The sequence below is a fragment of the Apodemus sylvaticus genome, chromosome 22, assembly GCF_947179515.1.
Source record: "Apodemus sylvaticus chromosome 22, mApoSyl1.1, whole genome shotgun sequence".
In the NCBI taxonomy this organism is placed as follows: Eukaryota; Metazoa; Chordata; class Mammalia; order Rodentia; family Muridae; genus Apodemus; species Apodemus sylvaticus.
In genome coordinates this window covers 18,456,308-18,482,090 of record NC_067493.1, presented here as the reverse complement: position 1 = coordinate 18,482,090, position 25,783 = coordinate 18,456,308, and the positions used below count along the sequence as shown (strand labels likewise).

The window sequence follows — 25,783 nt, the reverse complement described above, 5'->3', positions numbered from 1 at the left end:
CCCACTCTCCCCTCTGCCAGGATGGTTTCTCTGCCTCCTGCATGCAGATCAAGGTATGAGCTCTTCCTGCCTCTACTGTGGACTCTAAACATCTGGAACCATAAGCTCAATTCAATGCTTTACTTTATAAGGTGCCTTGGTCACAGAGTTTTATCACAGCAACAAAGCCTCACTAAATTGGTTTAGACCTATACTTGAACTCTGACTACAATATAAAGTCCTGACCAACAACTATCTAATACCACCAGCCACATGTGAATGAGAAGCTATGAAGGGAAAAAGTAAAGAAATGTACAACTCCAAGGCAATTAAGAAGCCACTTACCTCTACAATGTCATCATCAAATAACAACCAAAAATCATGACTCTTAACTATTGCAATATAATGGCCTCGGTTGGGGCCGCTAAAACAAAAGAAAAAAGAAAACTTAATTAAAAACAAAACATTCTTTATATTACCTTCTGGTCCTAAAGTGTAAAGTTAACAAAATGATACACACACACACAGTGCAGGTGCCTCAACAGGTCCGAGGAGGGCCTCTGAGCCCTTGGGGCTGGTGTCCACCTCCTGAGACCGGTGGTGGGAGTTAACTTTCCTGCTCTAGAGAAATGCTATGAGATCTGGCATGCAGCTGGGTGGCATAACATTTAGTCAGCTTGTGTAAGACTCTGGGTTTAGCCCCCAAATCACACATCCCTGCAAGAAGGGGCTAAAGGCTTATGTGTCCACAGAGAGAATGCATGTCCTGTGAATCTGGCTGGCTGGGACGAGGAAAGCACAGAGAGGGACAGTGCACTGTTGACTGTAATGTCCACCGCCACTCGAATGCTTCTCACAGCCATTGATGAGAACACACCTAACCACACTTGGAAACAGTCTGCCTTGTAAAATCTATTCAAGCAGCATCATTTCAACACCAAAACCAAAAAAAAGGAAAGGAAACCAAGTTCTATAGGCTGTGACATCGGGCCCTTAGACTAAGAGTCAGATAAGAATACAAATGAAGGCATAAAGTATTAAAGGTTTAAAGGAAGGGGATATATAAAGTATGTATCGCAAAAGCTAATTTCAAAACAAACTGATACTGAGAAAGATGAAAAACATTAGTCTAGCCAGGCGTGGGAGCGCAGACCTAGGAATTTAGCACTGAGGAGGCTGAGGCTACTCTGGGCTTCACAACAAAGATTCTGCCTTTTTTTTCCTTTTATTTTTAAGAAAAAAAAAAGGGGATGTGGGGTGCTGGAGAGATGGCCCAGGGGTTAAGAGCACTGGCTGCTTCTGCAGAGAACCTGGGTTCAGGTCCCAGCACCCACATGTTGGCTCACAACCATCTGTAACTCTAGTTATAGATTCTAGTGGATCTGATGCCCTCTTTAGGGCTCTGAGGGCATATAGGAAAAACACAGACAAAATATATTATTATTATTATTATTATTATTACAACAACAAAGTCTCTACTTTTGCTCAGTCATTGTGAATACCCTGAACATGCTCTCCAGATTCACAGTTACCTTCCACAGTGAACCACAACAGCGACCAGGTCATACATTCTGTCAGGGTTGGTTGCGTCCCCTGACGTGTTAAACAGACGAAGTTCTAAAGGAAACACCACCCGGTAGGAAAGCTTTGTATATCGATGAAGCTGGTCCATGTACTTAAATCTCTTCAGGTGCAGAGCCAGGATCATGGGTAGTTTCTTAACTTTCATCCTGAAAAGTAAAGATGAAGACAGAATTTCAGAAAGCATTTACTGTTAAAAGAATTATTAAGTTGGTGCGAAAGAATTATGTTTTTGACCCTGCTGAAATTTGACTTTAATACTGGAATAATTTCCCCCCTCTGTGTAGCTCAGGCTGTCCTGGAACACACTTTGTAGCCCACACTGACTTCAAACTCACAAGGATTCCCCTGCTGCTGCTTCCCCAGTGCTGGGATTAAAGGTGTGCACCCCCACTCCATTCCTAACAAATATGCTTCTGTTAGACAAATATGTTTCAATGCACAGGCTCACTTCATGGTTTTTGATAATGATTTATTTACTTATATTCATTTTATACTATGGAACTGATATTAAACAAAAAGCAGATGTAAAAAGTTTTCTTTTCTGAGTTGAAAACGCATCAAAAAGCAGCAGAGACAGCTGTCAACATCAGCATCTCCTCTGACCCAGGAACGCTGAGGCCTACAGTGCGGGACTGGGTGAAGATGTTTCATAGAGGAGATGAAACATCTGACGATGAAGAGCATCGTGGTAGCGTCAGAAGCTGACAATGACCAACAGAGCAGGTCCTCTTACAGCCGCAGAATGGTCATTTGTCCTCTTTTTCCAAAAGTGACCCACTCTTGTTCTGACTGTGACCTGGGGGACAAGTGGAGTGTGGCCAGCAACAGTGACCAGCTAAGCAGCAGCTGCAACCCCAGAGCACACCCCAGAGCTGGCCACTGACAGTCTGCTGCTCTATGAGTCCAGCAAAGCCCTGCATCTGAGGTAATACTCACATCCCACAGCAACGCAGGACCTCACACAGCTCGGCCGATGCCGCCGCTTCAGCTGTAATCGGCAGTAAGGCTCTGGAGCTACGTCCCACCCACCATGCTCACCTACGTCCCACCCACCATGTTCACCCAATCACCTAACTTCCCCAAGCATCTTGACAACATTTTTCAGGGCAGACACTTCCACAAGTAGCAGGGTACAGAAAATGCTTTCTAGGAGTTTGATGGATCCCAAAGCACGGATTTTTACACTAAAGGAACAAATAAACCTATTTCTCACTGGCAAAAATGTCTTGATTGTTTTGGTTCCTACTTTGATTAACACATGCTTGAGCCTGATTATGACGACTTAACTTGCTCTGCCCAGATAGCAGAGTGATAAAAGTAGCTTCCCCGAGAGCCTCTGACCTAGTCTCAGATTCTGGGCCTCACCGACAGTGTCAGATATGGGTTTCATCTGAAGCAGTGGCCCTTAAATCCAATCAAAATAAATCTCTCGACATTAATCCTATGGGTTCCTCTCCCTAGAGAACTCGAATTACACTGAGAAAGAGAAGACTCTTCATGGGAGCTACTGCACACTGAGCAGGGAAACCCAGGGATGTAGCTTTTCAAAGTCATTGGCCAGCTCGGGGAGTCACCACAACAAACTTAATGCTATACCAAGCTAGACGGCGGAATTTCCTAGGTCTGTCTTCTGTGCCTGAACCGAATGGTTATTTCCACAAGGAAACTCCCACAACAGTATTAAAGGTGAGGTCAGAGTGTCTGTCACAGTTGAGAATCACAAGGTGTAACAATGAGACATATCTACAAGGGGATAAAATAATCTGGGCATCAAAGACTTTGGCTTTTAACTGTGAACCATCCTAATACTCTTTTTTTCTCCCTCCCTGCTCTCTTCCAATGTCGCCTGCCCTCATAGTTGATTCTCTTAGAAGCAAAGTTCCTGTGACTCTTCCACCCTCCACCGAAACTTTACGTGCTGGCCCTGCCCTCTGTACTGCTCCACGCCCCAATCTCATCTTTTATTAGGACCAGAAAAGAGCAGTTTGTATAAGCAAGGGAGGAGGGACAAGGTCAGGCTGGGAAAGAGAGACTGGCTACTTACAGGGTGCTAACCAAAATAGAGTCAAAGTTGCAGCTTATTTGATCACATTGTGAAGCCCAAAACTAGGTTGTGGTCTGGCTCAGCCTTAGCACACAGCCTTTAATCCCTCTGGCCGGATACAGACAAGTTCTTAGCACACGCCTTTAATCCCAAACAATAAAGGTAAAGGTAGTTTGTAGAAGGAAGCACCTATGTTTGAAGGTGATGTCTGGTTGGGAGGCAAACAAAGTGACTGAAGGTGATGTCTGATTGGGAGGCAAACAAAGTGACAAATCAGAGAAAGATTTGACAGAACAGGATAAACCCACCTCTCAGGAGAACAGAGGGCAGAGAGTCTACTAAGAGCAGGCAGAGAGAGAGGAGGAGGCAGGTTTACCAGGACACTTACAGAAAGACAGCTGCTAGAGAGTACAAGCTACACACAGGTGAAGACAAAAAAGGCCAGGGAATGAGAAGGAATCAGATTAGAACAGATTGCCAATGTTAATCTGAGGCCAAGCAGAGCAATTCAGCCAGAAGCTGAGAGAAGGCAGACTGAATCAGTCAGCTTGGAGAGGAGTTTGAGCCAGAAGAGCTGAGCTGACCAGCCAGCCAGAGCGCTGAGAACTAGGAAGGGATGAGTTTATTTAGCAGTAAGTCTCAGAGGCTAAAAACACTCTAGGTCTAGATAAGACTAGAAGCTTCTAGGACTAGGCCTAGATTAGCAGATTGAGGCAATAAGCATCTGAGACAAGAATTATATCAGGCAAATAAAAGATATTTTTACAAGTAAAGACAGCAGGAGCCAACTTCACTCCAGGAGGGAATTACAGAGGTAAGGAGGAGGCACGGCAAGGAAGCCCTTGCTCTCAGCTGCAATGGAGCCTCAGCAAATTCACGGCTCTCAGTACAGCGCAGACTTAAGCATGTCCATGCGTCCTCTGCTCAGTTCAGGAAGGGCTCAGGAATAGTGGCATCTGAGCAGCAAGGCACACACCCCGAGTCCAAGATGTCATTTCCCCAGAACAGGACCACAGAGCAGCACAGGATCAGTAGTTCCAAGGCGACTGAAGAGGGCCCAGTGAGCTCAGATCATGTGATGGAGCACCAGCGCGGAGCCACAGGGGCCTCCCCTCACCAGCAGCTGGGCTGAGCTGGGCTGTGGATAACCAGAACACGGAAACTGGAAGAGGAGCGGACTGTCTGAGTGTGCCTGAGGTGTTTGCAATCTTTAAATATCTCTACACTAAATACTTAAAAATTGTAATAGGAGAAAATGTAGCTTACATGAAGAATTCCAGGAAATACCTTAGCCAAGAGTTAGGTGACAGTGCCAGCAGCAGTGTCATGTGCAGAGACCCAGCATGGTCAGCAGACTCCCAGGACACCTGGCTCTAGGAATGTGGGAACTCGGGTCTGAAGAGCACCTCGGATCCCAAGCCTCAGCTCTCCCCTTGGGCCCAAACTGTCTGACCAGTATGGTTAATCCCGAGCACCTGCTCCCCTTCTGAGAGCCTGGAAGTTGAAGCACAGTAACAGAGAAAGCCTACATGACAAGCACCGAATGGGAATCCAGGGCACGGAGCCTGCAAAGAGCTTCCTAAGATGTCACTAAGCAGGGGAAATTCAGTGTCTTGTGTCACTTCACTGGAGCAGCGCCTCTTGGAAGTCTGCCTGGCTTTGTCCTCTGATCTGTATCTTTTTCAGTGATAATATTAGCCGAGAGTCTGACTGTATACCAAGTCCTAGAAAGTCAGCAAGCACAGGGACACTCAAACACCGAGGACACACTACAATTACATGCCACTTAACAAGATGCATATCTGCCAGACTCCTTTCTAAGACATCTAAGTCCAACACCTGAAGACATGAACCATGGATGCAGGGCTTGCTTCCAGCCTGGGTACCGTTCATCCAGCAATCCCCACGGAGCCTTAACTGCTAACACTAACAGTGAGAATGTGGGCCTGGGGCTGGACAGATGGCACAGCCGTTAACAGCTAAGCTCACAACCTAAATGTAGAACTGGAGACGGCTCAGTGGGTGAGAATGCTTGCTATGCAAGCACGAGAATCTGCATTTGGATCCCAGTGCCCATGCAGTTAAAAACAAAACAAAACCCTGAGCCAGGTACAGTGGGGTGTGCCTTTTATCCCAGCACTTAGAAGCAGAGGCAGGCAGCTCTCAGAATCTAAGACCAGCCTGGTTTACAAAGAGAGTTCTAAGACAGCCAGGGCTGCATGATGGGACACCCCAAAGGTGGTGGAACATAAGCACGGAGACAGGAGGATCACTGGAGCTCAGTAGCTACACCTAGCCACAAAACAGTGAGTGAGCACAGGTTCAGTGCTAGACCCTGTCAGAGGGAAAGTAAGGCAGAGAGCAACTGAGAGGAAAACCCAATGTCCTTGTCCTCCTCTGCCTCTGCAGGATTCACATATGCTAACACTGCGCGCACGCGCACACATACATACAGAGTCAAGAAGCAGCGCTCAGTGTACAGTTCTACAGATCATTTCAGATAGAAAAGCCTACCTCTAACATCCATGGCCAAAGAATAATTAAAATAATTTTGAAACAGGCTGGCAAAATAGTTCTCCACACACCTTAAGACCTGAGTTCAATCCCTAGATGGTGGAAGAACCAAGTCCTGACCATGGGCCTCCGATCTCTCTGTGAGGCGCCCCTGAATATACATCAGCATCCCCACACACTCACACAACCACAGTCTGATGGCCTAACTCGGCATCCCCACACACTCACACAACCACAGTATGATCGCCTAACCCGGCATCCCCACACACTCACACCACAGTCTGATATGAGTCTGGAGGCACCGACATACCGTTTGTGTGCTTCCTGCTTGCTCCGGCACTCTTCACAGTAGTATTTATATTCACTGCACAGGGTTTCTGTGTTACTGAACCCTCTGTGAAAAATACAAAATGAGCTTGTTAGGTATACCTGAGAATTGTTAATTTGCTTAAAAATATTCTAAACCAGAAGTAAATATTAAACTGCAAAGGGAATAATTCTACACAAACCTTAAGCAGTGAGTAATTGATGTGTTTTGTTCCACGTCAACAGAAAGGTCTAAAAAATCTTCATCTTTGCTGCTTACCTGTAAGACAGGAGTTATTTCAATGGCCAGGCTGCCAGGTTAAATGTCCTATACTCAAAAGACAACTACTTGGTCTGAAATACCAAAAAAGTACCGAGCAACTGTCAGCCTCTTACATCTCCAGTATGAAAAGACATTGAACACCTGACCATCTCACTGGCTGAGAATGAGAGGACTGCTCCCCAGAGTGAGGACATGCCGTGTGTGGTGTCACACACATGGTTCTCAGAAGCACAGGCTCCCTCTGGTAAAGCAGCGCTGCACTTTTGAACACTGCCCAGTTGCTATGGACTAGATCCTCAGGACCCAGACTTGAGGGAGGATCCATCTAGGTTGGAGATCTGGGCGGGCCTCACTCGGCTTGTGATAATGAATATGCTCCTGATGCAGAGTGAGAGCCACATACAGTGAAACTGGGAACGTCCACACTGAAGGGGAGAATGGAAAAAGGCAAGGCGTGGGACTGAGATCAACCCTGGGCGAACAGAGGAAGACAGAAAGAGAGAGCGCGCTGGCTGGCTCCCTTCTGAAACCCTTCACTGCAGCCACTGCACACTTAACTCAGGATGGAACCCGTCCTGGCCTTTACTTTAATGGTCTGGACATCATGGGTCAAGCTTTGTTCCCTGCTGGGTATCTTAAAGGTAAGACTTCCAGCTTAATAATCTTTTACTATGGTGGCGCACGCCTGTAATCCCAGACTCTGAGAAGCAGAGACAGGTGGATTTCTAAGTTCGAGGCCAGCCTGGTCTACAGAGTAAGTTCCAGGACAGCCAGGGCTACACAGAGAAACCCTGTCTCCAAAAAACCAGAAAGAAATAAAGAAATAAAGAAATAAAGAAATAAAGGAAGGAGGGAGGGAGGGAGGGAGGGAGGGAGGGAGGGAGGGAGGGAGGGAGGGAGGGAGGGAGGGAAGGAAGGAAGGAAGGAAGGAAGGAAGGAAGGAAGAAAGAAAGAAAGAAAGAAAGAAAGAAAGAAAGAAAGAAAGAAAGAAAGAAAGAAAGAAAGAAAGAAAGAAAGAAAGAAAGAAAGAAAGAAAGAAAGAAAGAAAGATATAACAATCTTTTACTACCCTCTCTGGCAGAGCTGGTTCTTAGATTTGTGTGTTATCAAATAAAGAAACAATGTGTATTTACACACTCCGGAGAACACCTAGATTTCACCCCTACCTTATTTCAATAAACGCAGCAACATGAGCACTTATGTGAATCAGCACAAAGATGGCTTAGATCTTAAGGAGATTCTCTGCAATGTATATTGCAGGCCACAGAACTTATTGGTAGAAAAATAGTATCCCATACAAGTTACATTAATAAATAGCCAAACATTTGAACAGAACGGCTAATATTGCTTTCTCTTTCAAAAAGATTTCTTCTGTCTTCCCATCCAGTACAAACATGACTTCAAAGGCCTGGCAGAGCATTCCACAAGTCTCCCAGAGGCCTCAATCTACATATAAGTCTCACCTATTACTGCATTTCTTAACATGTTAACTATTTCATTTTATTGAAGACTAAAATGTGTGTGTGTGTACCACATACATAAATGTATACACATATACTGATGTCTTGTAACAGATCAAAGTAAACATTAAAAAATGTCCAATTCCCTGACCATACCTAATATTCCAATAGAAACACTGCTGTAATAACTAGCAACCAAACACTGCCCTGCACCACTGACTGCTGATTCAGGCAATGAAAAAGGCCCACACCACAGCCAGCCTTTCTCTAGCCAAAAGCATCTTCACAGACTGCTGTAGAATGTGCTCTTCCTCGACCTGATGAGACCCACCACTAAGAATCACATAGGAAGGCCATATTTTTATCTCCTAGTGCAAGGTTGTCTAACTCTCGGCAGCCAATCTGAAGTTTTGTCTTGACCCAGTGTCCACGGGAAGGGCACTCCTGTCCTTGAGGGCACACGGTACTGTTCTAGTCCAACAACAAACACATGTGCAACTGTAGAAGGGGGAAATAAACTAATACCCAGCTGTGAGGGTTTCTACATACTCGGCCCAGCAAGTGGCACTATTACCTGTTGGAGTAAGTGTGTCACTGTGGGCGTGGGCTCTAAGCTGCTTGGGAATCAGTCTTCCACTAGCATCCTTCAGATGAAGATGCAGAACTCTCAGCTCTGCCTGCACCATGCCTGATGCTGCCATGTTCCCACCTTGATTTGATAATGGGCTGGACCTCTGAACCTGTGAGCCAGCACCAAATCTATGTTTGGCTATGGCATCTGTTCTCAGCGGGGAAACCCTAAGACCCCACCAGTCATGTGCCACACTGCCGTCATTAACAGCCCACACCGAGGACAGTGACTTGTAGGATTATTATGGGCCTACGAAGTCCCATCACCTAGCAACACGGCAGCCATCTATCATGGGCACTGAGATGACAACATCAGTGAGCCCACTGTGCTGCCCGTCACACCAGAGGAGCACACACAATGCTTTACCGACCTCAGTTCCATGCTCGCTCCACTTACGGTTTTGCTTTTGATTTCATTTTACATTCCTTTATCTCAGCAAATATTCACAAGAGAAGGGCACTGTGTTACATGGTAGCACCCCGCACCCCTGTGCTGAGCATGTCCTTTGATGATATTCAGACTCAGCACGGAGGAAGCACACTTGCTTGTTATGTGTCCCTGAGGTGAAGACTCGGAGCTATGCTTCCGTGACCCTCATGTGTCCTCTAGTCTTAGGTGGTTCTAAAGCCTCTTAAGCTGTAACGGCACCACGATGCAGCCTGCAGGGAGCACCCTGGCGTCCTCATGACAGGCACACAGCACCTGACAGGGTGACACAAAAGCACAGGCAGGGCCTTCAGACTCACAGCTGTGCTGATGGACTTACAGTTTCACAAGTAAGACACCTGGTTTCATTAGTTAATGTTCCCTGAAAAATCTCGTGGACCCACGTTGGGTCTGGTGTGCTGTTGTTATCCTCGCTGTCCACGTCTCCGTTCCGCAATCGGCCATTTTGCTTCTCCTGTTTTCTTTCTTCTTGTAGAATATCAGCAATTGTATTGAGTAGGTAATTTAAGAATTCATGGGCATCTTGTTGCATGTAGTTGTCAAACAGCTCTAAAAATAAAATAGGAAAATGAGTATCTGGTATAAAATCTGGTATTTTATCAGAACTAGAAGCACATGTTAATTATAGACAATATACAAGAAAACGGACAACCTCCACATCTAAAACTTCTGACTGAATCGGAGGGAAATGAACTTGAGGTAAAGGAAGGCTTTGAAAGTGCAGCGCTGATGGACCCATAGCCTCCATCACCTGGTCCTTCCACAAACGTCGGCAGGAGCCACAGGAGCCCACACCACTTCCTCGTAAGGAGGCCGAGCAAACTCAGAGCTGGTATAGGAAAGAAATGACCAGGCCATGGCTCCAGAGACTGATTTAGCAGGAGAGGAGTGAGGCTTTTCAAGCCTCCTACAGCTGACTGCCATGCAGTCAGGCCACACGATCACTACAGTCTACTCCGATTCTGAGCTCCAAGAACATTCCTTCCCAGCAGCCATGGACAGATATGACAGACACAAACCCTGGCTACCCCTTGGTTCCCCTAAGTGCCTGTGAGCTCTGTACTCAACAGCCTCAGGCCTTGCTTTATATATCACCTGGGGACTTCATTTTACAAGGCCTGGAAAAGTAAAGTCTCCCTGCCAGGAAAAATGGAGCCAATAAAATAAAATAAAACACACCTCCCCTAGTCCTGGCAATATACAAAGCAGGCCTACTAGCTGAGAGTCCGCTAACTGAAGAGCTGTACTAGTAAACTGTTTTCACACCCTTGGTGCATAGTAAGGGAAACTACAATTGTCTCTTTTAAAGCAAACACGGGGCTGGGAATATACATCAATGGTGGAGCACTTGCCTAGCATCATGAGACCATAGATCTACTCCTAGCACCTCACTACACACACACACACACACACACACACACACACACACACACACACGAACACACACATATCTTTAGAAAAACATGTCTAAATGCTTTTAGGGACTGTCTAAGACAGAAACTATCGAATGCTTGCTTATTTATTTATTTATTTATTTATTTATTTATTTATTTATGTGAGCTATAGATGAACACATTAAAGTCAGCTCCGTGCATTATGTCATTTCCAAAGCCAGGGCCTTTACAACATTCCAGTGTAGAGTGTGACTATTGGACCAAGGCTAAATGCCGCAGGCAGTGTCATTCACCTGAGCCTGTGCTCACAGTCAACACCAGGGTCCTACCTCGTGCAGCTGTATCAAAGGTTCTGAGCACTGAGAACACAGAATTGTGAGCTCAAAGGCCACTGCACTGCCCCCCCACGCCCCCACCCCTCACCCTCACCCTCACCCTCACCCCCGCTGCTGCACTGGCTCCCATGGCTCCCGTTGATGATGGTGCTACGGCAGGAACAAAAGGAGTGCCAACTACACACCAGTAACCCATGTGTTCTAAAACAAACGTAAGACCAACTCCTAAACCTTCTTTGCAAAGGTAGAAGAAAACAACCAGAAAACTGGGGAAGGAGATGTACAGGTGACACAGACTAAAAATTTAGACACTTAGCAATCCTTAACTGGGAGACAAAAATTAAAATGGGGAAGCCATGATTTTGGCCGTCACTTTGCCTTAGTTGGCATGAGTGGAAAGGGCCGTTCTCCAGCACGGAGCCCAGGCAATAGTGGAACGGCAGCACGTGCTGAAGGGCCGTTTGCATGGAGACTCGAACTAAATGCGGTCTAGCTCTCAAGAGCGCAGCCAGGTGAGTCTGACTGCACAACGACAGCCTGGGCACTACCACCCACTTATAACGACAGATGTCTGCAAATATCCTAAATACTAATGAATCTGAAGTCAATATGGCTCCGCTATGGAGCCATATGAGGAAACAGCTTCGTGACCGAGCATGGCTACATTTCCAAAACACTCAGGAGGAAGGAAACAGAGCACGCAATGGCTCCATCAAACCCGACCCGCACTTTCTATTTGGACATGATTAAGTGCATACAGAAAGCTCTGCTAAGATCCAGTTGTTCCTTCGGAGCTTCTAGTTTCTCTGTAGATTCTCTCAGACCACACGGCGCATCGATTATATACTGAATAATACGGTGGGTGCAACCCTCCCCACCCCGCCCGCCCTCCACCTGCGTGTGCATGCCTGTCACACCTGGCTGCTTCTTAAGTCCTTTCAATTTTTCCTTCCTTTCTTAGACACGGTTTCATTCCAGAACTCAGGCTGGTCTGCATCTCCTAGCAATCCTCAAGCTTCAGCCTCCCAAGTGCTGCGATTCTAGGTGGGAGCCATTCCTGTGCCTCAGCCCGCCCCATTTCCACCACAACCTACCCAGTGTAAGGTGGTTCCCCTTACTTGGCCCACAAAGTCTCCCTGTATTCTAATATGAGAATAACAAGTTTGGCTTGCAGATCTGAGCCTTTCTACCTCCTGTACTGCAATTGCTTCCACACACTCAACCATGTTGCACTGGGTTTCAATCTCAACCCACTGCAGTAATAATGCAGGTAGAGCAGCCCTGCACCTCAGGGGATTCCAGCCCCTGAACGCCCCTATGACATGTCTAAGAGTCCCAAGGCTGCCACATGCCCTAGCCCAAATGGACTTAATTAACATCAACTTGATCTTAGCTCTCTATACTTGCATGCTGGGATTTGCCCATCAGGGACAGTTGATCCAAAACACTGTGGCCCACTTCCCATTCCTGCCCAGCGAGAGCACTGCAGCCTGCCCCACCCCTGCAGCGAGAGCACTGCAGCCTACCCCACCCCTGCAGAGAGTGGATGCTGCCCGCCACTCTACAGACCCACCCTCAGCAGGCTCCACCTCAAGTCATACATACCACACAAGCCCCATAGCTCCAACACGGCAAGCTCTAAGGCGAAGGTGAGATGTGGGAGCCAGTGACCTTGAACCTCTGCTCTCAGGTGGCAAGCCCTCCCTCTCCTGAGACACTGCCTTCCGAATGCTGGCTGGGGCTCCCTCCACTGTCTGGCCAGCCTCCCTGCTGCTTCTAGGAGCTGTGTCTCCCTCACCTCTGTCACTTCCCAGCCTGCAGCTGCCACTTCTAACTCACTTCATGCTTGCTTGAGTATCAGAGGCCGCCACAGGAAAAGCATAACGATCTAGCCATACCAAGAGCCACCACCCTTTCACTGACTATCTGCCAAGTTCTCCCAACTCCCGGATGGCCTGACTCATGGACCACTCCAACACCCACGGCAACCTTAATATCTCAGTGTCAAGGCCACTTCCTTGAATGGAACTTCTTTTTCTTTAAAACACAAAAACAGCAAAGGAAAATAAGAGACAGCTTTTTACTTGCTCTCAAGTTTTATCAGAAGAATGATAAAAAGACATTAGAAGATCAGAAATGGCCTGGGTGATGCCTCTTACCCGTAACCTTGACACTGGAGGCCGAGACATGGTGAGTTCGATACCAGCCTGAGTTAGAGTTCAAGGCTAGGGTGGTAGGCTTCAGAGGAGATGCGCGGGAGGAAAAGCCAGGGTGAGGTCGTGAAGGGAGGCAGGAACGCTTGCCAAGAATAGCTGGGAACCTAGTTACCAGCTTTGATGATTACCTCAGCGCAGTGGGCAGCACAGGCTGGACCACTGCCACCATCTGTAACACTGTTACCTTCCCTTAAAAGCCACTTTCATGGATATGCACGTTCTTTCAAAATAACTGCTATGTTTATTGCCCAAAAATGCAAATGAGTTTTTAATGAAAATCTTCTTGGGGAGGAGAAAGGAGCAGTCCACATCGCAGTGACTTCAGATCCATTAGAATGCCCCATCTTGAACTTTTAGAAATGATACATGAGGTAGGGCAGCAGCCTCGTGTGTTTTCAGTAAATATTATGCTCAGTATACCAGCATCTTGCAATCCCTGGAAGATGGCTACTCGTGGTCTAAAGAGCCCACAGGACTATGCAACCACCACACACACGGCAGAGGGCGGAGCTGTGGGCTGCACTGTGTGTCTCACTGTAGACACGGGCTTTCTTACGGGTGCTCTTCCACTCTACTAAGTATTATACTGGGAAAGATGGACTTCAAAATTGCTTTGGTAAGTTAAACAAGTTCACTCATTCATTCAACAAGTATTTAGTAAGCACCTACTATGAGCCAGGAACTAGATTATGTACTGGGAATACAATGGTGAGGAAAAACAAATGAGTTCCCTCCACCAGGAACTGACAGTCTAGTAGGAGAGACAATGTCAGTATTAAACAGTGCATGAGAAGAAGCTCCAGTAGTCCAACACAGCGGTAACATTAACACACAGTAGGAAGAATTAGATTCCTGCTTACAATGGCCGTGTCTTCTTCCTAGTACAGAAATAGCTAGAGCTTGCCTAAGAAAGCACTGTGCTGTTCTTAGGTGAAACAGAACTGGACAAAGGAAATATGAGAAATGTGTTCAAATGTTTCTAATACATGTCATTTTCAAACAACTGGCATCTGCTCATTTGAAGCACATCAAGGCTTAAATACACAGATTTATGTTTTCATAGACACGTGATTTTGTCATCACTCCACAGCACCTGAGAAACCTCTCTTTGCATTCAGATTCCTTTAGAACTAAGACCCTCAGCCAGCACAGCTACACTGCCAGCACAGCACAGGTGGCAGGAGGAATCCAGGATGAGTTTAAGGTTTTATGAATGAATCAATGGATGAACGAATGAATGAATGAATGAATGAATGAACAATGAACAAAAGACAGGTGCTCAAACAGCTATGATGATATGTATAAAGAAAATGTGGCTCATAACAACTTGAAAACTGTTATATACATACATGCACACATATACAGTATACATGCTAAGGTTTATGAAATCAGCCAGAGCTCAAAGACACTACTAAGGCCTCAAGCCCACCTTAGCACCAGTGAACTGTTCAGCTACAGTGAGCACTGACAGTTACCTCACTGACCTCCTCATCTCCTCCACAGTAAAAGGGCATTTGCTAGACGGGCTCACGTCTTCCCCGAGGACTACAGTGGCCTTGGCAGCGGCCCCACCTACCTCTCCAATGCTGTTCTTGCCATCCAATACCCATCCACAGGGACCCTGTCCTAATGAAAATACAGCCCACGCCAGCTTCCCAAGCTCTGGGCTCCAGTCTGCACCTAATGGCCTTCGCGGCACCACGCGGCTGCCATCTGTGAGCTTTCTGCTGGCCACCCACCCTCCAGTGCACACCACAACGCACTTACCCTCGGCTACAGGTGGCTTCAACACGTCGAGCCTCTCGGCTCCCTGGATCAAGACAGTCAACACCCACCGCTCCCACTCCCAGGCCTGCTCTGCTTGCTTCCCCTTCCTAGAAAGGCCACACCGCATACAGAGTTGTTGGCTCCTGTGGAGGGTCAGACTCCGGGGGCTTATTTCTAGATTCCCAGGCCTCCACAGAGCTAGTGCACAACAGGAAATCAGTATGTAATAATCAATTCAAGCAATTATCTAGTCATCAAAGACAGTGTCACTATGGAACTGGAGGAGTCACGCTACCTGTGTCTGCACAAGCATAGGTGCGCCCCTAAGAAAATAGACTTACTGAATGAATAGAAGCCAAGTCTGTTCCTTCTCCAGGTACCGAAACAATTAACAAATAGAAGCAGCCTAAGCAAAACCAGGGTGACTCTGTACCGACAATACATGCCGCCCCGAACCCAGAACCCAGGAGGTTAAGGCAGGCAGGCAGTCCACCAGTGGGCGCCAACAATGGTGACATGACTGATATGTTTTCCAGAGACTTAAAATAAAGCCTCAGAAGGAAAATATGCGACAGGTAAGATAGTAACCCACTTTCATCCATGTACACCACACAATTCTCTAGAAGAAATCCAAAACTCTGGGGTAAATATTAATGTATTCCAAAATATATTTACAGATGCCAGCAATACCAAGAAATGAGAATTCTTTTCTAGCAAGCTGATTCCTGAAGTTGAGAAAAAAGGATAGAAACCATGAGAAGACACGCTCAGCATAAATATTTATTCTGGCATGCATCTCATTGAAGCAGGGATTAAGTAGGCTGATGCTTTATCCATTTACTCTTCCTAAATACAAAAAACTTTAAAAATCCTCTACAAAAATGTCTCAGGTTTTGGCAAACAGGAAAAGTCTTCAAGCACGTAATTGAATAGGATGTTCCAGCACTAACTTCAGGGCTTGGGCCACTCATCACTTGCTCACTTGTGCACTTCCCCCAAACCCCACCGTGTGTGTGTGTGTGTGTGTGTGTGTGTGTGTGTGTGTGTGTACTCAGCTTGACCTGTGCCCAGCATGAATCAATCAACCTTTAATAAAAACAAGTCACAGTGCATTTAAGAAGCACAGGTAATCAATCAAAGGCCTGCTCCACACCTGAAAACTACCACATGCTCTGTATAAACACAGAGGCACAGTGCAGCTTCCCAGCAGATAGATACCCCTGCAGAGGTAAGCATCACACAGACAAGAGGACAGGACTGCACTACATTAGTTAAACCACACTCTGAAGGCTCAGTCGGAGTTTCTTTTTTCCCTCTCTTTTGGTTTTCAAGATGGGACTTCTCTGTGTAGCCCTGGCTGTCCTAGAACTTGCTTTGTAGACCAGGCTGGCCTCGAACTCAGAAATCCGCCTGGCCTTGGAGGCATGCTACTACCTCCTGGGCTTGAGGTTCTTAAAAATAGAAAAACTGCAGGTCTGGAATCTAAACAAGTAAATACCTCTCACAAGAGGGAAATGTGATCTGCAAGAAAAGACTCAAATGTCCCGTATATGAGGAAGACAAACACCTCTCATACCTCTTCAGAATGCCCATGTGCTCCAATAATAGCTTCTAAGCGCACCAGTCAGTCTAGAGTTAGGATAGCTCTTACTAGACTTATTCCAATTCACTCAATGAGCAACTGAGTGACTGACTACCTTACACTTCACCATCACACATTAGCATACCCAACAAAGACCTCCTCAGTCACAGCTGTGATATCTTCCTTGATAGGTAGATCAAACTCAACAATTCAACATCCTTTCTACATTGATTGAAATATCTACCCTGACCAGAAGACTGGACCCCACAGGTTACCCAACGCTCTCTCATTCATGCTTCTGAGGCAGCAGCACTGTCTTACTAGACCGAGCTGGCTTATGAGTGAAGGACGCCAAAGCCAGCTCTGTCACCTCTCAGGAACTATGCAACCTTAAGCGAAACGATGCACACCTCATGGAAGTAATGTCTAATTTAAAGTCTTGTAGGAATTAAATGAGGAGAACCTCAAATTAGAAGGAGACGGGGCTAGGCGGCAGGGACAATGGCGTACACCTTTTTTGGGGGGGAGGGGAGGGTGAGACAAGGTTTCTCTGTGTAGCTCTGGCTGTCCTGGAACTCACGATGTAGACCAGGCTGTCCTGGAACTCAGAAATCTGCCTGCCTCTGCCCCCCAAGTGCTGAGATTAAAGGCGTGCACCACCACTGCCCAGCAGCATACAACTTTTAATCCTGGCACTCAGGAGGCAAGATTAGGCAGATCTCTGTGAGTTTGAGGCCAGCCTGGTCCACAGAATGAGTTCCAGGAGAGCCAGTGTTATATAGAGAAATCCTGTCATGAACAAAACAAAACAAAAACAAAAATAAAAATGCAAAACAAAACAACAAAAAAAGTAGGAAAGAAAAATGATGGGACTTCTCAGTGGCTTAGCTGATGAAACTTTTGTTCTGTGGGCAAAGTAAGGGGAATGAATAATGGACTCTCTATCTTAAGATTTTTAAGAGAAGTGAATTAACATACAAAAGCAATGTACAACCAAGGCCTCGAAGTCCATGTAAATGGTTTTCGTTCTATTTTGCTTTGTCTTACAGGTAGATGCCAGGGTACAGCACCTCACGTAGCCCAGGCTGGCCACAGACTGGTTACCTCCATGTCTCAGGCTCCTGAGCGCTGGAGTTCCAGGCCCGTGCACAACCAACCACTCCAGATAGAAATGCCAAGTGGGCAGAAGACAGCAGGGGCTCGGCACTCACTGGCACGTAGGATGTAAGCTGAGTAACACACTCCCAATACAGATCACACTCACACAAACTGTGGAGCTGTGGCTCGTGTGTTTGGATACTTGGGTCCAGTATTAATGCTCTGGGGCAGGTTATGGAGCCTTTCAGAAGTCGAGACTTCCTACACGTAATAGTCACTGGGAAGGTGTGAACTTTTACACCTTGACTCCACTTCCTGTTCTTTCTATGTGCATCCTGTGTCCGGTTAAAACAGGTCTCTCTAATGGGCAGCTATGTTTTCCCAGACAAAACAAAATACACTCCCCTCTAGAGGTGAAAGTCAGAATAAACTTTCTCCCCTGTTCCTACGCAGCTCATGCAATATGAGATGATGTTCAAAGAAAAAAAACCAGCCTGCGTTACAGCGTGCTCTATTTACCTTCCCAGGACATGGGCCACAGTACAGAGGAAGGAGAAGAATTACCGTTTTCTTTCCGCAACCTGGTGATGAACTTCTTGGGCGGGATCACGCCAACCTTCTTCTTCTGGGTGGCTATGCTGTGGAAGAGGTCCGCCAGGCAGGTGAGAAGGTTCTCCTTTTTTCTGGGCTGGCTCTTGTATGCTAGAACTTTTTCCCGAAATGGACGACAAAAATAAAGTGCTTGAAGAACCGAGTTGCAGTAGCAGGTATTCCCAAACTGCGAGAGGAAAGAGTGGCACGATTAAAGACAGAGAAAGAGCTGTGCCGAGCGACACGCAAGCCGGGGAAGCAGAGGACTGCTCTTCCTTCCACAGCCCACTATTCTTAACTCTGGTCAGATCAGAAGTGTTTTGTTTTGTTTTGTTTTTTAATTTGTTTATTTATCATATGTAAGTACACTGTAGCTGTCTTCAGACACAACAGAAGAGGGCATCAGATCTCATTACAGATGGTTGTGAGCCTCCATGTGGTTGCTGGAATTTGAACTCAGGACCTTCAGAAGAGCAGTCAGTGCTTTTAACCGCTGAGCCATCTCTCCAGCCCAGATCATAAGTGTTTTATGTCGTGGTTTTAAAATACGACTCACAGGCCAGGTGTGGTCCCCTTTAATTCCAGCACTCAGGAGGCAGAGGCAGGCAGGTCTCTGAGTTTAAGGCCAGCCTGGTCTACAAAGTGAGTTCCAAGATAGCCAGGGCTACACAGAGAAACCCTGTCTCAAAAACAAACAAATAAATAACAACAAAAACAAACAAAAAAAAACCCTCAACACAAACTCTTCCAAGAACTATACCAAAGTAAACATTTTCTATCAATGCCTCACAGGCACTATATACCAAGCACAAACAGAAAACAAAAAACTAAAAACAAGGCTGGCTGGGACGTTCGTCATGGAAGAGACAGCCTTGGAGGATCAGAGAAGGCGACAGGCAGTGCTGGCAATAGCATCACCCCCTGCAGGTCCCGGGGCAGCGCTGACTCCAACTTCTTCCCTTCAAAAGCACGAGGACATGGAACCATCACGTGTCAAGTTAAAAGCGAATACAGAAGGAACCTGTGTAGAGTAACAGCAGCAGGCAGAAGCAGGCATAGCCCATGGCTCCAGGGTTAAGAAAGTGCGAAGCGAGCCGGGCACACGCCTGTAATCCCAGCACTCTGGGAGGCAGAGGCAGGAGGATTTCTGAGTTCGAGGCTAGCCTGGTCTACAAAGTGAATTCCAGGACAGCCAGGGCTACACAGAGAAACCCTGTCTTGAAAAAGCCAAATAAAAAAAAATTAAAAAAAAAAAGAAAGCATGAAGCGCGGCAACAGCAAACCTCCCATCTGCATGTTCTTCTCCAGGAGACGAAGCCCTCAGAACAGCTACAATTTTTTTTTTAAAGAAATTTGATTTTTAAAGATACAAAGGCCGCGAGAATGTGTAACTTCCCATCTTAATGCCTGATTGGGAGAGCCAAGCACTGGCTTCAGAAAGACACTGAAATAAAGAAGTCCCGGGACAGCCACTCAAGTCTAGGCTACGGCTCACTGATACTACTCGCTAGCTCCAGAGAAAGTGCCCCTGTGGAATACATATAATAAGATGCATTATTAATTAGCCAGCATCATTTCATCTGCAAAGTAGAATCCATACCACAACCATATAAATCTAACAGCACATTCTGGTTCTGTCAAAGAGACACATCCATGATTTGGACAATAACCAGCCTTTGGATATCCTTATCAAAAGATATGTAACAGATATTTAACTTCCACAGAAATAAGAGAAAAACATATCACCTCACAGTTACATCAGAAATGTGTAAGACAACAAGGACTCATCGTCTGTAAAAAATACAAGCAAGTGGCACAGGCTGAGAACCTGGCGGCATCTGCAATGTGTGCTTGTGTGTAGAAGACTACATGCCAGGCTCTGTCTTAGTCAGGGTTTACTGCTGTGAGGAAACACCACGACAGAAAGCAACTTGGAGAGGAATGGGTTTGTTTGGCTTATACTTCCATATTGCAGTCCATCACTGAAGGAAGTCAGGACAGGATCTCAGAGGCAGGGGCTGATGCAGAGGCCACACAGGGGTGCTGTCTACTGGCTTGCTCCTCATGGCTTGCTCAGCCTGCTTTCTTAAAGAACCCAGGACCACCAGTCCAGGGATTGACGGCCCTACCCACCACGGGCTGGGCCCTTCCCCATGGACTACGAATTATGAACATGCCTTCCAGGCTTACGTACAGTCTGCTCTTCAGGCAAATCCTTAATTGAGACTCCCTTCTCTCAGATGATTTTAGCCTGCGTCAAGCTGACATAAACTTTCCAGTGTAGGCCCCCACTATGTCAACACAGCCAGTCCATCTTCTGAAGTAGCACACCCAGCCCTGAGCCCTGCTACTGGGTAGCTTTCCTTAATCAGGTCTATTAAGGGAATCGTTAAGGAGAGAAAGGATTCTTTCTCAACAGTTTATATTAAATCCTCACAATAATTAATAAATTCCATGGTGGCTTGAATATGCTTGGCCTAGGGAGTGGCAGTGTTAGGAGGTGTGGCCTTAGGGCACGTGTGACCTTGTTGGAGGAAGCATGTCACCGTGGAGGTGGGCTTTGAGACCCTCCTCCTAGCTGCTGGAGGACAGTCTGCTCCTGGCAGATGTAGCTGTCAGCTCCTCCAGCACCACGGGTGCTACTGTGGTTCCTGTCATGATGATAATGGACTAAACTCAGCCCCAATTAAACGTCTACCTTTACAAGAGTTGCCTTGGTCATGGAGTCTGTTCACAGCAGTAAAACCCAAACTGAGATACCAAACACACACACACACACCTCTTTTGTTTTTCAATACAGGGTTTCTCTTTGTGTAGCCATGGTTGTCCTGGAACACACTATGTAGACTGGGCTGGCCTTGAACTCAGAGATCCTCTGGCCTCTGCCTTCCAGGAGCTGGGACTAAAGGTGTGTGCCATCATTCCTGGCTTTAAAAACTTAGAAGAGAGAGTCAGGAGTCAGGCAGCCTGGCTTGGGGTTAAAAGTGACTGAGGGCCAACTGAAATGGCCTACCAAGAGCCAGACTTTCTCCAGTTCCTAAGGTACTTTTAAAAATTCATATTCATATATGTGGACATGCATGTGTTTGGCAAGCTAGCATTTTTACCTGTTCAGCCATCTCCCTGGCCACTAAGAAAATACCTTCTTCAACCAGTAAGCCCTGGAGATCCTAACCTCTCCATTCGCCCAAGTGGTCCAAAGGCTGTGAAGAAATCTAGAAGCCTTTTCACCCACACATCCCCTCTCGGCCCCCTCCCACGCCACTCTACTACCCCTGCCTCCTATGGGAGCCAACTCCTCTCCACATCCTGTCTCGTAGCTGATCACACCCATCTCATCACACCTGTGGGAGACAGGACACCTTGACAATCTAGCTTGAATCCATAGACCAGCTTTCTTTGACTAGGAAATCTCTGGCATCTCTGGAACACAGGCTATGTCTACCAGGTGGAGACATGCAGGACAAGAATGAAATGGATTTGCAAGAAAACAGAGCTAGGACACCTTCACCTAAACAAGCCCACAACCCAGAGGCAAAGAAAATGACTTCATTCTCTCTTCTCCATACCAGGTCTTATTTCAAACAACTCAGCTTAAACAATCCATAAGAGTCTAAGAAGGCAACATAATTTTTAAAAAATTTTGGAATTTTATTTTTACTTTATGTGTACAGGTAACTCTGCCAGCACATGTGTCTATGAACCACTTCCATGCAATGCCCAGGGAGGCCAAAGGAAGGTATATAATCTCCCGAGCCTGGAGTGGTCAGGAGCCGCCATGTAAGAGCTGGGACCAGAACGCAGGTCCTCCGCAAGGACAGCCACTGCTCTTAACCCGAGCCTTCTCTCCAGCGCCAGCAATCATAACTTTGCTAACAGGGTCTGCAGGAGCCTCACACTGGAGTTGTTGGGTCTGTACTAGAAGAGTGGTCTGGGAGGCACACACAGCAGTGGAGATGGCACTCCACTCTCCGCCCTGCTCAGTGCGTTTCCTTCCTGAACCACAGACATGTAGAAGCTTGGTGACCCTGCGAGTGCCTCGCCAGCCAAAACCATAGATGGACTCACACAACTGCATGACCGAAATTCAAAGAATTTAGCTAATAAAAATTTTAAAACAGATTCAAAACAAAACAAAACCAACCTGTAACTAAAAGTAGATTAACCAGGTGATCATTAACAATGCTGAGAAATATCCCAAATGTTTGTTTCTTGTAGGCTAATGAAACAGGTTGTCCCACTGTTTGCAAACACAAAGGCCTTGGCTCCCACAGGTGAGCACTTTTGATGACCCTACCCTCAAAGTCCAAAAGGGGCCTCAGAAGGCAGATCGAGCAGCAATTCTTCCTCTACTTCCTGGAAATGCAGTCACTTACAGGCTGATGGAAGTAGCCTCTCCCTTAACAATCCCCAAAGTGTCTTCCCCTCCTGCAACCCTCCCCCCTTTAATTTCGGGAGCATGAAATCCAGGGCCTTGAGCACACTGCACAGTGCTCCACCACCCAGGATGTCCGACCCATTTCAGAGTTTCTGGAAATGCTCCAGAGGTCTGTACTGCTCATGGTGCTCAGAAGTTACAGACAGGAACGTGACTTAAAATACTGACCTCTGAGTTACCCAACCCATTCCCCACATCACCACCCCCAGGTCCAACACTGTTGTTTTTAAGCAAAGCTAGAGTTTTGATACAGACTTAATTACACACAATAATACAGAAATTCGTCCTTATAAAAGGACAGTTGTACACCCCTAGTGTTGGTGCAGGAGTCTCAGGAGAGTTGAGCCAATCTTGATATTTAAGGGACTCCTGTGAGTAAGTAGTGTTATAATTCTAAAAATAAAACAGCAGCCAAGCTAGCAAGAGAAAAGCAGAGAGGCGGAAAGAGAAAGAAGTGTGCAGAAAAGGCAGAAGCAACAGAAGCTGTGGAAAGTCTAAGTCACAGGCAGCCCGTCTCCTGCAACCAGACTGCTATCTGAGAAGAGCCCACCTTAACTCTTGGGTTCTGAGACCCTTCACAAGTGGCAGGATTTGTACAATAATGAGGCATGAAGATCAGAAGCTGTTTTTCCATCATCAAACAAGGTCAATGGTCTCTTCATAGTTTATCCCTCCTGTTTATCCTGACCTGACTGATATGTGGCTTCAAGAGAAGCATAAACACTATTTATATTTACATTGACTCATGATATCTTTTTATAAAACAACTCAAAATTAACCAGACCTGAATATGATACAACTTCATGATCGTCTAGTGAGAGCAGACATTCTGGACAGGGCTGTGGAGTTTCACTATGAAATGTATTTTTATGCCATATCTACCACCAAGATTGAAATACATAGGACAGAGTTGGAACTAAGAAAATAATATGCTAGCCAGGTGGTGGTAGCGCACGCCTGTAATCCCAGCACTCTGGGAGGCAGAGGCAGGCGGATTTCTGAGTTTGAGGCCAACCTGGTCTACAGAGTGAGTTCCAGGACAGCCAGGGCTACACAGAGAAACCCTGTCTCGGAAAAAAAAAAAACAAAATCTTAAGACCTCAGACAACTTTACCTCCTTTCACCTACAGGTTTTAAATCCTAATGACACAAACAGGTTTCCTTTAATGAAGGAGGAAGAGTGCACTCAGTGCTGCAGAACTTCAAGGCTGGAACACACTTACATTGACTAATCCAAAATAGTGCTCGTTGACCGGAAACTGTTCTGGACCAATCTCTTTCTCTAATGCCGAGGCATTGGCGCCCTGTAAAATAAAACCACAATTATCAGGGTTTACAGTATTTCTACAATGTCCAGTCATACAGGCTGAAACATTCTTGACAAGGCAATACTCAAATTACAGCAAACCAACATTTATTCAAAGACAAAGAATGATATTGAAAATGAATAGCTTTTAATCACATGACTAAATACTAGCTTACATAAATTAGTCAGGAATCATGTTCCTAGCACACTCCCCACAACCAAGCAATCAAGGAAAACTTCTGACTTTTATACTGTAACAGGACAAGACTTTGCTGGCAACCACCTTGGAGCCAAAAGGAAGGAAGTGTAGGCCCTCGCACGCACAGGGCCCAGCCAGCATGTGCAACAGGACTCCTGAAGGATGGGGACCCAACTGGACCAGGAGCTATAACCCACTGCCCTAGAGGAAGACCCAGAAGTAACAGCTAGATGCACACAGGGGAAGCAGCATCAGTGGCCCTGAACAGCACAGAAACCCCCAATAGGAAGGAAGACTTTCTGGGATCAGAAACACTAAAAGGAAGGGAACCGAAAGCCAACAGACAGAGACAGACAGGCAGGCAGGCAGGCAGGCAGGCAGGTGGAGAAAACAATGCACTTCCTGCCATTCACATCAACACCCATGTCAGCCCCAGCTCTATGCGGGTCCTCCCCACACCCTCCTCCCTAACTCTGCTTTCATCCCTACTCTTCCCTTTTGATGTTCTTCTTCCAAAGCACATAGCCAGCCTGACCGCTGGGCCCCAATGTCCCAGCCTCCCGAGAGTTGGCACTTATCTGAGCATATTTATTATTTTTAAAAATAATTTATTTCACCAGGCGATGGTGGTGCACGCCTTTAATCCCGGCACTTGGGAGGCAGAGGCAGGGCCAGCCTGGTCTATAGAATGAGTTCCAGGACAGCCAGGGCTACACAGAGAAACCCTGTCTCAAAAAAAAAAAAACCCAAAAAATAAAATAAAATAAAAAGTTAAAAAATTTCTTTTCGCTATTTTTAGTTATATGTTTGTGTGTATTGAGTGTGGTTATTATATGCATGTGAGTGCAGGTGTCCCTGGAAGCCAGAGACATGGGGTCCCCTTTGGAGCTGGAGTTACAGGTGCTGTGAGCTGTCCATCATGGGTGATGAAGTGGCCTCAGGTCCTCCTCAAGAACAGCACTTGCTGTGAACTGCTGAACACACTCTCCAGAGCCTGGTCCCACTTCTTCACCTCTCTCTTTCAGTCTTTTAGCCAAGAAATAATCCCGTTCCACAGGAAGACTCGTCATCGCCGCTGGAAGAGCAGGAAGAGGAAGCAAACCCCTTCCAGCACCTGGAGCCCCAGCTAGAGCCCAGAACCTAACGTGTGGTCAGTACAATGAACAACAGCATTGGACCTGCCCAGGAGAGATGCGCAACGGTGCCCGAAAGGAACCCCACAAACAGCAAAGTTAATACTGAATCCTGGAAGGTGGATTCAATCCCCCACAAAAAAAGTTCTAGCAATATGCTAAGAAGTTTGATTTCTGAGTGAAAATTACTAACACGGGATAGAACGCATAAAGAGCAAGAGGTGACAGAGCACAAAGCTGCGAGGGCGGAAGCGCCCAGAGTGGCCGAGAGAAAGACCAGCACTGCCACAAAGAGCAGCCCCTGGCATGAGCTGAGACCCCAAGGGTTCATCGCCCTTAGAAGAGACAGAAGACTTACAGTAATCTTAACAAACCTGTGCCGTCTAGGAGTCAAGCCAGGTTGCTGAACCCAGTTTCCTGTCAACAGGTGGTCAACTAAAACTCATTTCATTAAAAACAAATGTTGCAGCTGGGCG

General features: G+C 46.5%; 2 protein-coding genes across 3 annotated transcripts in view; one reads left to right on the top strand and one right to left on the bottom strand.

Moving 5' to 3' along the window:
- Insr (insulin receptor) overlaps positions 1–25,783 on the top strand; it is a 900,533-nt gene that overhangs the window by 597,195 nt on the left and 277,555 nt on the right. The gene's annotated exons all lie outside the window — the stretch shown is intronic.
- The window catches only part of Usp12 (ubiquitin specific peptidase 12), a 79,205-nt gene that overhangs the window by 3,799 nt on the left and 49,623 nt on the right, over positions 1–25,783 (bottom strand). For both annotated transcript variants that reach the window (XM_052168344.1, XM_052168345.1), the window contains exons 2-8: positions 23,893–23,973; positions 18,205–18,418; positions 9,568–9,797; positions 6,631–6,707; positions 6,432–6,515; positions 1,512–1,709; positions 325–403 (exon numbers count right to left, since the gene is read on the bottom strand). In XM_052168344.1, the coding sequence (XP_052024304.1) occupies positions 325–403; positions 1,512–1,709; positions 6,432–6,515; positions 6,631–6,707; positions 9,568–9,797; positions 18,205–18,418; positions 23,893–23,973 (963 nt within the window). The remainder of the gene's footprint in view (positions 1–324; positions 404–1,511; positions 1,710–6,431; positions 6,516–6,630; positions 6,708–9,567; positions 9,798–18,204; positions 18,419–23,892; positions 23,974–25,783) is intronic.